This window comes from Dama dama, chromosome 10 (assembly GCF_033118175.1).
Source record: "Dama dama isolate Ldn47 chromosome 10, ASM3311817v1, whole genome shotgun sequence".
Lineage (NCBI taxonomy): Eukaryota > Metazoa > Chordata > Mammalia > Artiodactyla > Cervidae > Dama > Dama dama.
Window position 1 is genome coordinate 34,148,656 of NC_083690.1, and position 13,235 is coordinate 34,161,890.

The following is a 13,235-nucleotide window of genomic DNA, read 5'->3' on the forward strand; positions in this document are numbered from 1 at the left end:
CAGCTGAGACCTGAGACAATGTCGCCACTGCCACCATTAGTCCAGACAAGGAAGGGAACATGGCAGTCCGTCAGGGTTCCAAAAAGGGGGTGACATCCCTGCACGACGTGCTGAGCGGGTGGGAGGATTATTAATATTTAATATTTCTCTGCTGATAAATGGGGGGTGTGGTGAGCACAGCTGAACCCAATACAGCTCAGTGCAGTAAGCAAATGCCCTCTCTAGTACAAATAACTGGCCTCCCACCTTGACTCGAAGACCAGAAATTCCGGTTCTACCGCTTGTAAAAGTTATTTGCCTCTGTTTCCCCATCTGTAAAGGGCGGTGAGGCGGGCAGGTTGGAGATGACCTCTAGAGTCTCTCCGAGATCCTTCTAGAGTCGACTTCATGATCAGTGAGAAGTGTTCTGCTCCTTCCGGCCTGCCTGGGCCCGCGGCAGTGGGGCACGGCGCCTCCAAGCTGGCGTATCGGCGAGGGGAGCCACTCCTGCCGCCGCCCGCGGCACAGGAAATACCTCATTTACCCAAGGCGGCGCTAGAGGGCAGAGGAGCAGGCCGCAGCGGGGCCAGGCAGGGACTTCAGCGGCTTGCCAAGGATCTGCCCCGCGGCCAGAGTTCAAGCCCAAACCCCGTGACTACATCCCGAGCGGCCGAGACCACACTCCGAAACGAAAGCTCGGATTCCCGGAATAGGTTCTGCGCTCTGGAGGAGCCCGGCGGGAGCTTAGCGGGGCGGAGTCAGGGTATTGGGTGGCTCCGCCCGGGGCGTGGCCAGGGGCGGGGCTCTTATAGGCGTGGCTCCAGCAGGGTTACGTACGGGTGCAAGGGGCGGAGCCTAGAAGAGAGAAAGGTTTCCGGGATTACGTAAGGAGACGTGAGCGAAGGCGGGGCGCTCCGCGCTAGGGGGCGGGTGAGAAGGCGGAGCTCTGGCCGGATTTGGGCGGGGCCCTGAGCGAGGCGGAGCCAACGGGACAGCACGAGGTGCGCACCCGGTAACAGATTCTGGAGATGGTCGGCTGGACGCGCGCTTGGACGCTCCCCTATAGGGGGCTCGGCCCCTCCAGTTCCAGCTTCTCCAGACTGCCTATCGCATCCAGCAGCAGTCAAGGCGGCACCGAGCCGAGGTCAGTCAAGGGCGTCCGCTGAGAGGCCGTCCCTCGTTCCCCCCCCCCGCCACTTTATCCAGGTTGGCTCCGCTTCCTCCGCCTGGGCCCTCTCTCTCCCAGGCCGCTCGCTCAACGGCTCCCCCTGCCAGCTCAGACCCTTCCCCCACCCTCGTTCCTCCCGCCAGACCGGTGCCGCTTTCCTACAAGCTTCTGGACGGCGAGGCAGCTAGCCCGCCCCTTGTCTTTCTGCATGGGCTCTTCGGCAGCAAAACCAACTTCAACTCCATCGCCAAGGCCCTGGCTAAGCAGACAGGCCGGAGGGTGAGCTTCTGGAGTCGGCGGGGCCCTGAGGGAGGTGGGGTCTGGGTGGGCGGGGCCCTAAAGGAGACCGCGGTGTGGCCCGCTTCTCTGTCCCCAACGCTTGGGAGCGGCGGGTCTCTCTGATCAGAAATCAAAGAAGAGATTGACATTCTGAGGATGGAGGCCCCAGGGCAGACCCAGGCCCACGATGAACCCCATTCATTCCCTGATGCTTTCACCCACCCAGTCCTTCACTCGTATTGTAGATTTCCGTCTGTGTGCTCCACCCTGACTTAGGCTCTGCTCTCAGATACCTAGGCACCAACATCCTGCCCGCTAAGGGGGCCAGACCCAGCTTGTTCACCAGGGATGACAGGGCCTTTGCACCTCCTGCAGCCGCCCTCCCTGATGTGCTCCAGCTGTTGTCAATTCTTGGTGTCTGCTTTCTCTGTAGCTGCCAGCCAGCTAGGCCAAATGTCCGGAGACGAGGTCACACTCCTTGGGCCTTATGGCACAGTGGCTCCGGTTCTTCATCTGGGCCTCCAAGGTCTGAGAACGGGGGTCTTCTCACCATCCGGGCCCTTTTCCCCCTTCTGGATCTCCCCCATCCTGGGCTCTCCACCTCCCTCAGCCTGCAGATCTGCCAGGCTTTCGGCTCTGCCCTGATTGTGGATGCCAGTGCTGCTCCCCCCTCTCCCGCTTCCCCAGGTGCTGACAGTGGATGCTCGGAACCATGGTGAGAGCCCCCACAGCCCAGACATGAGCTACGAGGCCATGAGCCAGGATCTGCAAGACCTCCTGCCCCAGCTGGGCCTGGTGCCCTGCGTCCTCATTGGCCACAGCATGGGAGGCAGGACCGCCATGCTGCTGGCACTTCAGAGGGTGAGCCTTCTCTCTCCAGGGCTTCCTCCTATCCGCTGTCGACCCTGAGCGCCCAGCAGGCAGCCTGGAACTCCAGCGAGCCTTGGATGGCCGAGTTCCAGATCCAGGAACCGGCCCTAAGGTCCCCAGTCTGCTTCTCTCCCACAGCCAGAGCTGGTGGAGCGCCTGATTGCCGTGGACATCAGCCCAGTGGAGACCACGTCCAGCTCGAACTTTCCAAACTACGTCACAGCCATGAGGGCCGTGGACATGGCAAATGAGGCGTCCCTTTCCGGCGCCCGAAAACTGGCCGATGAGAGGCTCCGCTCTGTTATCCAGGTAATGCACGCAAGCCCCTGCGTGGTGTTGTGGGCAGACGAAGAGTGGCAGCCCCAGGCCTCACACAGAGCCCCCCACCCCACAATTGCGGGACCCCCACAGAGCACGAGCATACGGCAGTTCCTGCTCACCAACCTGGTGGAGGTGGATGGGCGCTTCGTGTGGAGGCTGAACTTGGATGCCTTGGATAAGCACTGGGACAAGATCTTGGACTTCCCCGCACGACAGGAAACCTACTCTGGGCCAACCCTCTTCCTCCGGGGTGGAAACTCTCAATTCCTGCTGTAAGCCAGGCTGGGTGGTAGGGACGGGCATACCCGACTGACCCAGCCCCTCAGCCTGCCTTGGGGAGGGCTGGGGTGTGGGTAAGGGGTGCCTGAAAACTGGAAACACCACTGGGCACATAGACTCATGTGGCTCTCTCTCTCCCCCCGCTTGGCCTCTGTGTCCCTCCTTCTCTCTCCACTTTCCTCCTGTCACCCCTTCTCGGCCGCCTTCTCTCTGGTGTTCAGTCCCAGCCACTACCCTGAGATTAGGCGGCTGTTCCCTCGGGCCCAGATGCAGACCGTGCCGAACGCTAGCCACTGGGTCCACAGCGACCGCCCGCAGGACTTCATGGCTGCGGTCCGAGGCTTCCTGGCCTAAGGGTTGCTGGCCAGAGGGGACGTGAAACCCCAGGCGTCAAGGCTCTGCGTCCTGCTCCTTGTTTCTGTACAGAAGCATTCAGGTGGGCACTCCGAGGGCACAAGGATGCAGAAGGGGTCAGACCTCAAACTTTAATGAATAAAGACACTTCTTCCAAGGTCTTGGGCTGAGCTCTCTCACCGCCAGTGTCCCCACCGACTCAGGGGGAATCGGATCCAGGGGTTCCTGGCAGTTCCAGGGTCTGTGGGAGCTCCCGGAGCACTCTGGGACTCTCTCTGCAGCTGACTCTCGACCTGCTGCCTCACCAGCCGTTGCATGTCCTCCTGGGGGCCAGGAGAGCAGGGTCAGGGGCCAGGCCTGTGCTTGTCTGGCCCTGCCTCCCGGGCCCGGCCGGCACACCCACCCTACCTCCCAGGCCTCCACCTCCTGCCTCAGTCTCAGCTTCTCCTCCAGAACTTCCAGCAGCTGGGCCTCCACAGCACGCAGCTTGGCTCTGCATGTGTCCAGCTCTGCCTCCACGGCCCGCTTCCTAAGGGGGGCAGAGAGCAGCCTGAAGCCCAGGCCTTGCAGATGTGATTCTGGGCCCTGGGGGTGGACCAGTGTGGCTACAGCCCCCTGCCTTGAGACAGTATTCATACAGGTATCTATGCAGCTTTCCTCCCAGGAATGCCCGACTTCCCCGCTTCCCTTTCTGGCAGGACAGAGCCTCAATGGGGAGCCATCCACCGCCCTCCCAACCCCTACAAGCAGCTGCCTCTCACTTGGCGATAGCGTCATCTCGCTCCCGGAGGACCTGGTCCAGCGAGGGCTCTGTCTGGGTGTCCCCCAGTGCTTCAGCTGCTTGGGATTCTGGGCTCTGCAGTCGGGTGACAGAGGAGGGAGCAGGGGTTTCTGGGTCTTGCTTGGATGAGGTGCCCCACGTGGCCCTTCTGCCCGGACCTTGATCCTGATGCCGATGTCAGGAGGGGAAGGGTCTGAGACACTGCCCTGCCCGCCAGTGCAGGTGTGGCCCCTTTCCCACCTAAGGGGGAGCAGAGGGGTGGGGTGTTTGGACCCCCAGGGAGGAAAGGCATTCTTACCCGATCCCCAGAAAAGGGACCAAGAGAATTCAGAAGGACAACTTACCCCTCGAGGGCCCCAGACTGAGAGGGTGGCCTGGCGACTGAGACTCTTGTCAGCGGGGTGGGGCAGGCGGAGGACATGGCCCTTTGCCCTTCCTTCCTGTCCAGGCACTCCCTGTCAGGCCCCACCCCCGGCCGGCTGGCCATGCCCTTGCCTCCCCTCCTGGAACCCTCTGGCCAGACCCAGTTTTCTCAGCCCCTTCTTGCCCAGTCATTCGGGCCCTTCACCTCCAGGGGGCGCTGCACTCACGTCAGGAGATGGGAAAGGAGGGTGAGAGCCGGTGCTCAGTGGCTAAGTCCCGGCAGACTCTGTGACCCTCTGGACTGCAGCTCGCAGGCTTCTCTGCCCGTGGGATTCTCCAGGCAAGAATAATGGAATGGGTTGCCATTTCCTCCTCCAGGGGATCTTCCTGACCCGGGGATCAAACCCATGTCTCCTGCAGCCCCTGCATTGACAGGCGGATTCTTCACCACTGAGCCACCTGGGAAGCCAGATGAGAAAGGAGTTACAGCCCAGTTGGCTCCGGTGCTGAGACTGGTGCCTCAGCCCCCTGTCCTGAAGAGCTGGGGTCTTGGAACCTTGAATGGCATCATCCATATAACCATAACCTTAGCTCAGCAGAAAACAGAAGGGAAACAGGTTTAACTGTTCCTGGCAAATTGCTCCTAACATCGTACCAAAAACAGTTCCCATTTGGGGATTCCCAGGCAGTCTAGTGGTTAGGACTCCATGCTGTCACTGCCAAGGGCTTAGGTTCAATCTCTGGTCAAAGAACTAAAATCCCACAAGTTGCACAGCCAAAAAAAAAAAAAAATTCTAGCGCCTTGAACATCCATCCTCCCTAGCAATATGCTCCAGTATTCCCACATTACTGCTCATTATCCCCCAAAATAGTCCCCACGTTCTGATCCTGGAGCATGGGTGGGGGTGGGGCGGTCTCGGAATCTCGGTATCCCACAGCTCCCTGGATGCAACCAATGAGTGCCCAGGTCACATCAGAGATATAAAAAGGGCTTCCCCTTTGAGAGACCTCTGTAGCACAGTTTCGTCTTGGGCATTAGACCATCAGACCCTCAGTCCTGCTTTAAAGAGTATCTCCTTCTTCCAAGATCCCCTCCAGGAAGCTCCCTGCAGACATGACTCCTGATGGTCTGTGGGTCCCACTCAGCCAAATGCAGCTCCAACAGCCAGACATCCAGTTTCTTTGAACCCCAGTGAAGAGATAGAACTGAGCTGTACCCTAAACACCCCTTTTGTGGAGGTTTCCATTCAGCATGTTTCCAGAGGAGGCTACTCTGTCATGATCCAGACAGGACCCCTGCTCTCGGACCTCTGGGTATAATCAGAGAAGGGTGTCAGGGAGCACAGAGGGCCCTCATCCAGTCACGGGGGTTCCACAGGAGCTTGTCTAAAAATGAGTCCCCAAGGCCAGCAGGAATCAGCCAGAAGGGTTAACATTCATGCCAGGCTAACATTCATGACATTTATTTTAACTTTTTACTTTGAAATAATTTCAAACTGTAATGTCCAAAAAAAAAAAAATCCTTTTAGGGTGAAAAAAAGTAATGTAGTGTAAAGCATTGCTCCCAGTTGTCACATCTCTCTGGCCTCCCTCAGTCTAGAACAACTTTGCAGCCTTTCTTTGAATGTTGACCTTGGCATGTTTGAAGATTACAGGGAAGTTATTTTGTAGACTCTCCTGTTCTTCGATATGGGTTTGTTCATTCCTCCCTCACGATTAAACAACTGTTACATATTTTGGGCAGAAATATCACACAAAAAGATGCTGTGGGTTTTTTTTGTTTCTCTGCGCGGTGGAGCCTGTGGGATCTTAGTGCCCCGAACCGGGATTGAACCCAAGCCATGGCAGTCAAAGCACCAAAATGCCAAGTCCTAACCACTGGACCACCAGGGAGTTCCTGATGCTTTGTTACCACATCCAGTGTCATCTGAAACCATGACTGGTGGTGCTGGTAATGTTGATCACTTGATCATAGTAAGTACTGAGAAAATGAGGTATTTTATGACCATAGGTTTCAGCATCCATTGATGTGTCTTGTCTGAGTTATTAATACAATGGCTTGCAAATGGTGATCTTCCAATTTTATCATTTTTTCTGCATTTATCAGTTGGCCTTCTATTATTAATATAAAGAAGAACTTTTTCTTCACCCCTATTTATTCATTTTACTTATGTCAGGTGGACTTGTGATATTCTGTTTTATTCAGTAGGTTATAACACATTCCTATCATTTATTTTGATGTTCAGATTGTCCCAGGACTGGTCAGTGGGTGGCCCTTACTGACCTCTTCATTTTAATGTGTCACATCCTTCTTTGGAACCTTCCGTACTTTCTGGCTCAGGAAGATATTCCAGGTTCACCTTGTTTTTCCCTGCCCCCAGCCCTAGAATTATCCCTTTTGGCGAGAATACTTATTTCTTTTGGTGGTGAAGAGTATTTAGAAACCAAGATGTGGGTGTTAGTTGTGCTCAATGCAGTTAAGGTAATGTCTCCTGCCAGGCCCACTCAGTAGACACACATTTTATATACACACATAAACATACACATTTATACCTCTGTCTATTCCCTCATCTGTGTGAGAGTTAATTTTGTATGTCAACTTAGGACTGAGTCACTGGATGCCCAGTTATCTGGTTAAACATTATTTCCGGGTGTGTCTGTGAGGGTGTTTGCAGAAGAGATTAGCATTTGACTTGGTGGCCTGAGTAAAATGGGTGGCCCTCCCCAAGGTGGACAGGAATCATCCTATCCATTGAGGGCCTGAATAGAACAAAAAGCCAGCGGAAGGGCTGAATTCTCTCTTCCAGCCTGTTGAGCTGAGATCTTGGTCTTCTCCTGCCCTTGGACTGGTGCTCGCACCAGCAGGGCACTCCCTCTTCTCAGGCCTTTTTTCTCAGTCTGGAACTCCAGCACCCTGTTTTCCAAGTCTCCAGCTTGCAGACAGCAGACTGTGAGACTTCTCAGCCTCCATAATGGCATGAGTCAATTCCTCATAATAAATCTCTTTCTCTATATTTATCCTATTGGTTTTGGTTCTCTGAAAACCCAAACGAATACAGCTTCCATCTATTGAAAGATAGTTGTCATTCAGACATTACATTCCAGTCCAGTGGCACTGGGTTCATCCTAGCTTTCCCCCTTTCCAGATTTTTACTCCCTTTCCCACAGTTGTCTTCAATATATTCTTGTAATTTGTTCAATGTATGTAGCTAATCCGGAGAAGGCAATGGCACCCCTCTCCAGTACTCTTGCCTGGAAAATCCCATGGACGGAGGAGCCTGGTAGGCTGCAGTCCATGGGGTCGCGAAGAGTCAGACACAACTGAGCGGCTTCACTTTCACTTTTCACTTGTATGTATTGGAGAAGGAAATGGCAACCCACTCCAGTGTTCTTGCCTGGAGAATCCCAGGGATGGGGTCGCACAGAGTCGGACAGAACTGAAGTGACTTAGCATAGCATAGCATATGTAGCTAATCCTGTGTGTAGCTAATCCCCTGAGACAACAGGCTGCCCCTGACTTAAATGCCCTCCTTACAAGGGGTCAGGTCCAGCAGGGCTGCCTTCCCACCCCACCCCAGTGCTAACTACATACATGGCCCTGGCTGCCACTGGGCTATCAGACATCTCTAAGAGATTTTTTTCTGGGGTGGGGGATGCTGCACTGTATGTGGGGTCTTAGTTCCCTAACCAGGGATAAAACCCACACCCCTTGCATTGGAAGACAAGACCTAACCACTGGACCACCGGGGAAGTCCCTCTAAGAGTATTAATATTAATTCATTCCACAGGTATTTACTGAGCACCTAGTATTGCTTCAGGTATGTTTCCAGGTGATGGAAAGCAGGAAGACAAAGTTCCCTGGCCTCCTGAGCTCACATTCTAGGGAAGGGAGACAGACAATAAATAAAAAGTACACCAGATGGTAAGAAGTTCTGTGAAGAAAGAGGAGGAGAATAAGAAAAGACTAGGAGACAGCTAGTTTATGTAATTCTGTGCTACCCTAGGGAGACCGCAAATATTAACCTACCACTTAGATGAAAAACAGCCATTCTCATGACTTGGAATGATAACTTTTCCAGCAACAGCATCATTTATGGATTCAAAAGGTCTGTATTTCCAAACACAAGTGAAGATGACACATTCGAGAAAACTGTATGGGGGACGTCAAACGAGGGGCTAGGTATGGCTCATGGCAGGTGACAATGAGAAGCACAAATGCAAATGAAGGGTTTGAATCAAGTTTCACAAACCGTGAGCATGGAAAAGAATTGCCTTTAAAATAAAGTTAGTCTTAAAAAATATGTGCTTTAAAATCTTTCCGTTTGGAAAAAAAAACTTTCAATATGAAATATTTTCACTAAATATCATAACCAGAGAGTTGCGTGTTTCATCTGCATCCCTAAATGTTTTAATTAGAATAGTGGGCCAAATTCCTTTTTAAAAAATATCTCATTGGGAAAAGGAGGGCAATGTATTCAAGCATATTGTCAATTCCATCACCACCCTACCTCCAATATCACGTGCTAAGCAGTGAGATTCCTTCCCCAGCTGCCTCCTCCTGGCGTCTCCCTCCTCCACCGCACCCCCAGCATTGCTGAGCCCAAGCCGCAAGGCTGAGCTGGAAGATGGTTACAGGTTGACGGTGGGCTGGGAGTCTGGAGCCTGGAAGGAGGAGAGCTGCCTGCTGGGCAGGGCCGGGCTTGGTGGTCAAAACAGCTTGGGTTTGCAAGGGCTAGGCGGCTTAGAAACCATGTCACCTAACCCTCAATACATGCTGTGTGCTTACCTCTCATCTGAGCCTCATCATCTCATCTGTGAATTGAAATTAAGGAGGGCGTCCCTGATAGGGTCACAGTAAGGGTGAGGCTTACACAATGGCCAGCACTTTGTACAACAATAGGCCGGGGCCAGACTATGCAGGAGAGGAGAAAGAGGGAGAAATCCTGCCAGAAAGCAGCAGAAAAGCCACAATGGGAGAACACTGACCACACACACACGCACACACACACACACACATACACGCTTCCCCCAGCCATCGAGCCTGGGTCAGCTGCCCCTTCCTGCTCTGCAGGCCCCACAAGTCGGCCCCAAGGACAGTTCTGTTCCCAAATCCTATATAAGCTGCCTTCCGTTCCTCCTCCTGACCCCAACAACCCCTGGACTTCCCCATCATTGTCTTGTCATGGTCAGGGTGTCTGTCCCACCAGTCTGGAGGACAGGTGATGATTGTCATCATCCCAGCCTGGGCACACAGGTGCTCCAAGGCAAGGGCATGGCCGAGGCAACACCGGCTTTGCCCAGCAGGTGGCAGCAGTTGCCAATATCAGGGATCGGGTGGGCAAGAACTGCCACCTGCACCCTCCCAGCCTGTAAGATGGAAACCCCAAACTGTGCCTGGGCTTAGGGGGCTTCCAGATGCCCAACCTGTCCCTCAGTGCTGCTTTACAGGAACACAGCGCATCCACACGTGCCAGTGTTTATCGCTTACTCCACAAACACCCTTTCTGTGCCATCCCTGGGGAACCAACAAGGGCATGACCGAGTTCCTTCCCTTGTGCTGCCGAGTTGCTCAGTCGTGTCCCACTCTTTGTGACCCCATGGACTGTAGCCCACCAGGCTCCTCTGTCCATGGGATTCTCCAGGCAAGAAGAATCCTGGAGTGGGTTGCCATACCCTCCTCCAGGGGATCTTTCCAACCCAGGGATCGAACCCGGGTCTCATATCTCCTGCATTGCTAGGCAGGTTCTTTACCACTAACGCCCCCTGAGAAGCCCCTCTTTCCCTTTAGGTGTCCCCATCCAATGAGGGGACAGATACCTAACACACACTGTATCCACACAGGACAATAAGTGCTGTAGTCAGGATAAATACTAAGATCCCACAAGCTTCGTAGTGCAGGCAAAAAAAAAAGTATCCAGGGGAATTCCCTGGAGGTCCAGTGGTTAGGACTGAACCCTTTGACTACCATGGCCTAGTTTCAATTCTTAGTCAGGGATCTAAAGACCCACAAGCCACAACATGCAGCCAACAAGTAAAGTTAAATAAACAAAAGGAAAATGTTTCCAGGATGTGACTATTTCTCATCACCACCACTGCCATTACCTTTATCCGAGCCACATGCACAATCGCAATCACTCCCTAAATACATCCCTGCTTCCTCCTACGTCCTCTTCCATCCATTCTCCACCCAGCAATCAGAGCAATCCTGCTGAAGTCCAAGATGGATCAGGTCCTCTGCTCAAAGCCCTCTGGGGGCTCCCATCCCTCTCAGAGGCAAAGTCAAGGGACACAGTCCCTTCCAAGGCCCCTCCATCTACTCCACCTCCTTGGAGCTCTTCCTCACCTACCACGCTCCAGGCATCCTCACCTCCTTGCTGTCTCTCTCATATGCCAGGCATACTCCCTGCTCCTGGTCATTACACCTGATGCTTCCTCTGCCAGAATGCTCTTCCCCCAGAGACCCATGTGGCTCACTCCCTCAAAGCCAGCAGCCTAATCCTTCTGTCCTACTTTATCTTCTCCATAGCATATTATCACCATTATATATGTTATTTGTTTATCATCTCTTTCCTCTCCCAGAACCCCATGAGCACAAGGACTTTTGTATGTCACGTGTCCAACATCTAGAATAACCAGCACATAGTGGATGCTCAGTGAAAGCATCAGTCGCTCAGGGCTTCCCAGGTGGCGCTAGTGGTAAAGAATCTGTCAATGCAGGAGATGTTAAGAGATACAGGTTCAACCCTTGGGTAGAGAGGATCCCCTGGAGGAGGGCATGGCAACCCACTCCAGTATCCTTGCCTGGAGAATCCCGTGGACAGAGGAGCCCGGCGGGCTTCAGTCCACAGGGCTGGAAAGAGTTGGACACGACTGAGCAACTTAGCACAACACAGTATATGCTCAATGAATACTTTTTGATTAAGGGAGTGAAAGTCGGACCTTTGATTGCCTTCCAACCTTGTCTGCATGGTGAAGTTTAACATTCAAGGCCTCTCTCACCGGCCTTATCTCCCACCCATGCGTACTTCTGTGCCTGAGCATCACAGCAGGTTCCTGAGGTTCTCTGGTTGCTCCCCACTCCCACCCCCAGTGTCTGGGCACACTCCTTCTGTCCAGAGTGCCTGCACCACTGCCTGCTTCACGCCCCTCCTTCAACATCCAGCTCGGACATCACTGTCTCTGGGAAGCCACCCTGAATCCCTCACACATTGAAATCGTGTCCCTCCCACCACCTAGGAGCACCTTAAGTGCACAACAGTGGCCCCAGAAAATGCATTCCCAGCTAATGTTTGATGAATGAATGAATGAGCTTAAGACATGTATCAGAAAGGTAGTTTAAGGTGAAGGGCACACATTCATTCTTTATTAATTTTTCACACTACCATTTAATATGCATCTCAATAAGGGATGCTTGGCATGATACCAGGACTCTCTGAGGGCAGGAGCTATGTCTCCCCTTCCTATCCTCTCCCCCACAGGGCCAGACAACGGGCTCTGGGGCTGCGCCCATGACTCACCCCACTGCACACAGGAAAGTACTCTGGACCAGGAATCAGCACCCTGCCTGCCACCTGTCTCCTGTAACCCTGGACAAGCCCCCCTAGCAGATGAGTCCCGGTCTCGGATCTGTCAAATGGGACACCACCAGACCAGCGCTTGCTCTGTGGGTCGCTCAAGATTTAGGTCCGGACAAGTGGAAGGGGTGTGGCTGTCTCTCAGGCCAGGCTACATCTGAGCTAGCCTTGGGCCGGACTTTCCAGGGAAGGAGGGATGGCTGGAACAGTGCCTCCAGCCCGTCTGCCAGCCAGCTAACCTGAGCCCACAGTCTGGGAGAAGTGCCAGGCTCTGACACGCTGCGCAGCAAGGGGCTGGCTCAACTCCAGGGCAACACCTCTGGCAGCCCCCCGGGGAGGGGAAGGGGGAATGCTTGGCTCCAGGTCAAGAGCGTCTGGGCCAGGGCATGGAAGGGGCAGCTGGCGGTGTGCGAGCGGCCGCTGCTCAACAAGAGGCTGGCAGGAACCTGGAAAGGAGCCTCTGCTACTGACTAACCCCCAACCACCATCCCTCTCCAGCGCTGCGAAGATCTTCCCATTAGTCCAGGGGAGCTGGGCCCCTGCTTAGCTCCCTTCAGCATCTAGATAGGAAATAAGCTGTCAGGCTCGGGGCTGGGGATGCAGGGTTGGGAATACAGGGGAAGGAGAATGAGATGGGGCAATAATCTAGATCTCCTCCCCCCCAAATGGAGTTTCTGCTGACAGCAGAAACTAAACGAGGTGGTCACTCATCATCAGACCGTGAACCGAGAAATCCGGGGGAAAGAGGGGACCTGAGCCTGAGTCTGGATGAGATACTGGGGGGAAGGCCGGAGGGGTGGGAGGCACAAAGGCTGGAACTCTGGAGGTTTGGGGAGAGGGGTGATGCTGCAGACCCCAAGGCAATAAAATTAAGGAGGGAGGTGGGGTCTGGCCTCTAGCAGAGGTGTGAGGCGCTCTGGAGGTAAGATCCAGAAACATTGTCTCCGTCCAGAAGGAGGGATGCTGAGCGGTTGAGTCGAGGGAGGATTGGGATGGAACGGAGCAGGGGCTCTGGGGAGCGACCTGCGGGAGGGATCGAACGGACGTCGGGAACGCAAGGGAACGAGGTCCCGGGGGCTGTGACCCTTCAGCCCCTTCGGAGGACCTTAAGAGGGATGCGGTGGGAGCCCGGGTGTCAAGAGTCCCAGAGCCGGGCTCTAGGCAGGGACCCGCCGGGGCGGGGCGGGCGCGGGGCGGGGCCGGGCTGGGGGCTGGGCCGGGGTCCCGGGGGCCGGGGCGGGGCCGGGTTGGCGCTGCGCAGCCGCCG

At 54.6% G+C, this 13,235-nt stretch overlaps 2 protein-coding genes across 2 annotated transcripts; one reads left to right on the top strand and one right to left on the bottom strand.

Moving 5' to 3' along the window:
- Positions 1-869: 869 nt before the first annotated feature.
- ABHD11 (abhydrolase domain containing 11) lies at positions 870-3,407 on the top strand. The gene is made up of 6 exons (XM_061153423.1): positions 870-1,123; positions 1,291-1,426; positions 2,114-2,287; positions 2,435-2,605; positions 2,708-2,889; positions 3,118-3,407. Exons 1-6 carry the CDS (start codon positions 1,008-1,010, stop codon positions 3,248-3,250), a joined length of 912 nt encoding a protein of 303 aa, XP_061009406.1. The 5' UTR covers positions 870-1,007; the 3' UTR covers positions 3,251-3,407.
- On the bottom strand, positions 3,368-5,291 carry LOC133063235 (BICD family-like cargo adapter 1). Its single transcript, XM_061152357.1, has 5 exons — positions 5,274-5,291; positions 4,376-4,486; positions 4,012-4,106; positions 3,659-3,779; positions 3,368-3,573 (listed from the first exon to the last, which is right to left on the bottom strand). The coding sequence occupies exons 1-5, from the start codon at positions 5,289-5,291 to the stop codon at positions 3,427-3,429; spliced, it is 492 nt and encodes a 163-aa protein (XP_061008340.1). The 3' UTR covers positions 3,368-3,426.
- Between the last annotated feature and the right edge of the window lie 7,944 nt (positions 5,292-13,235).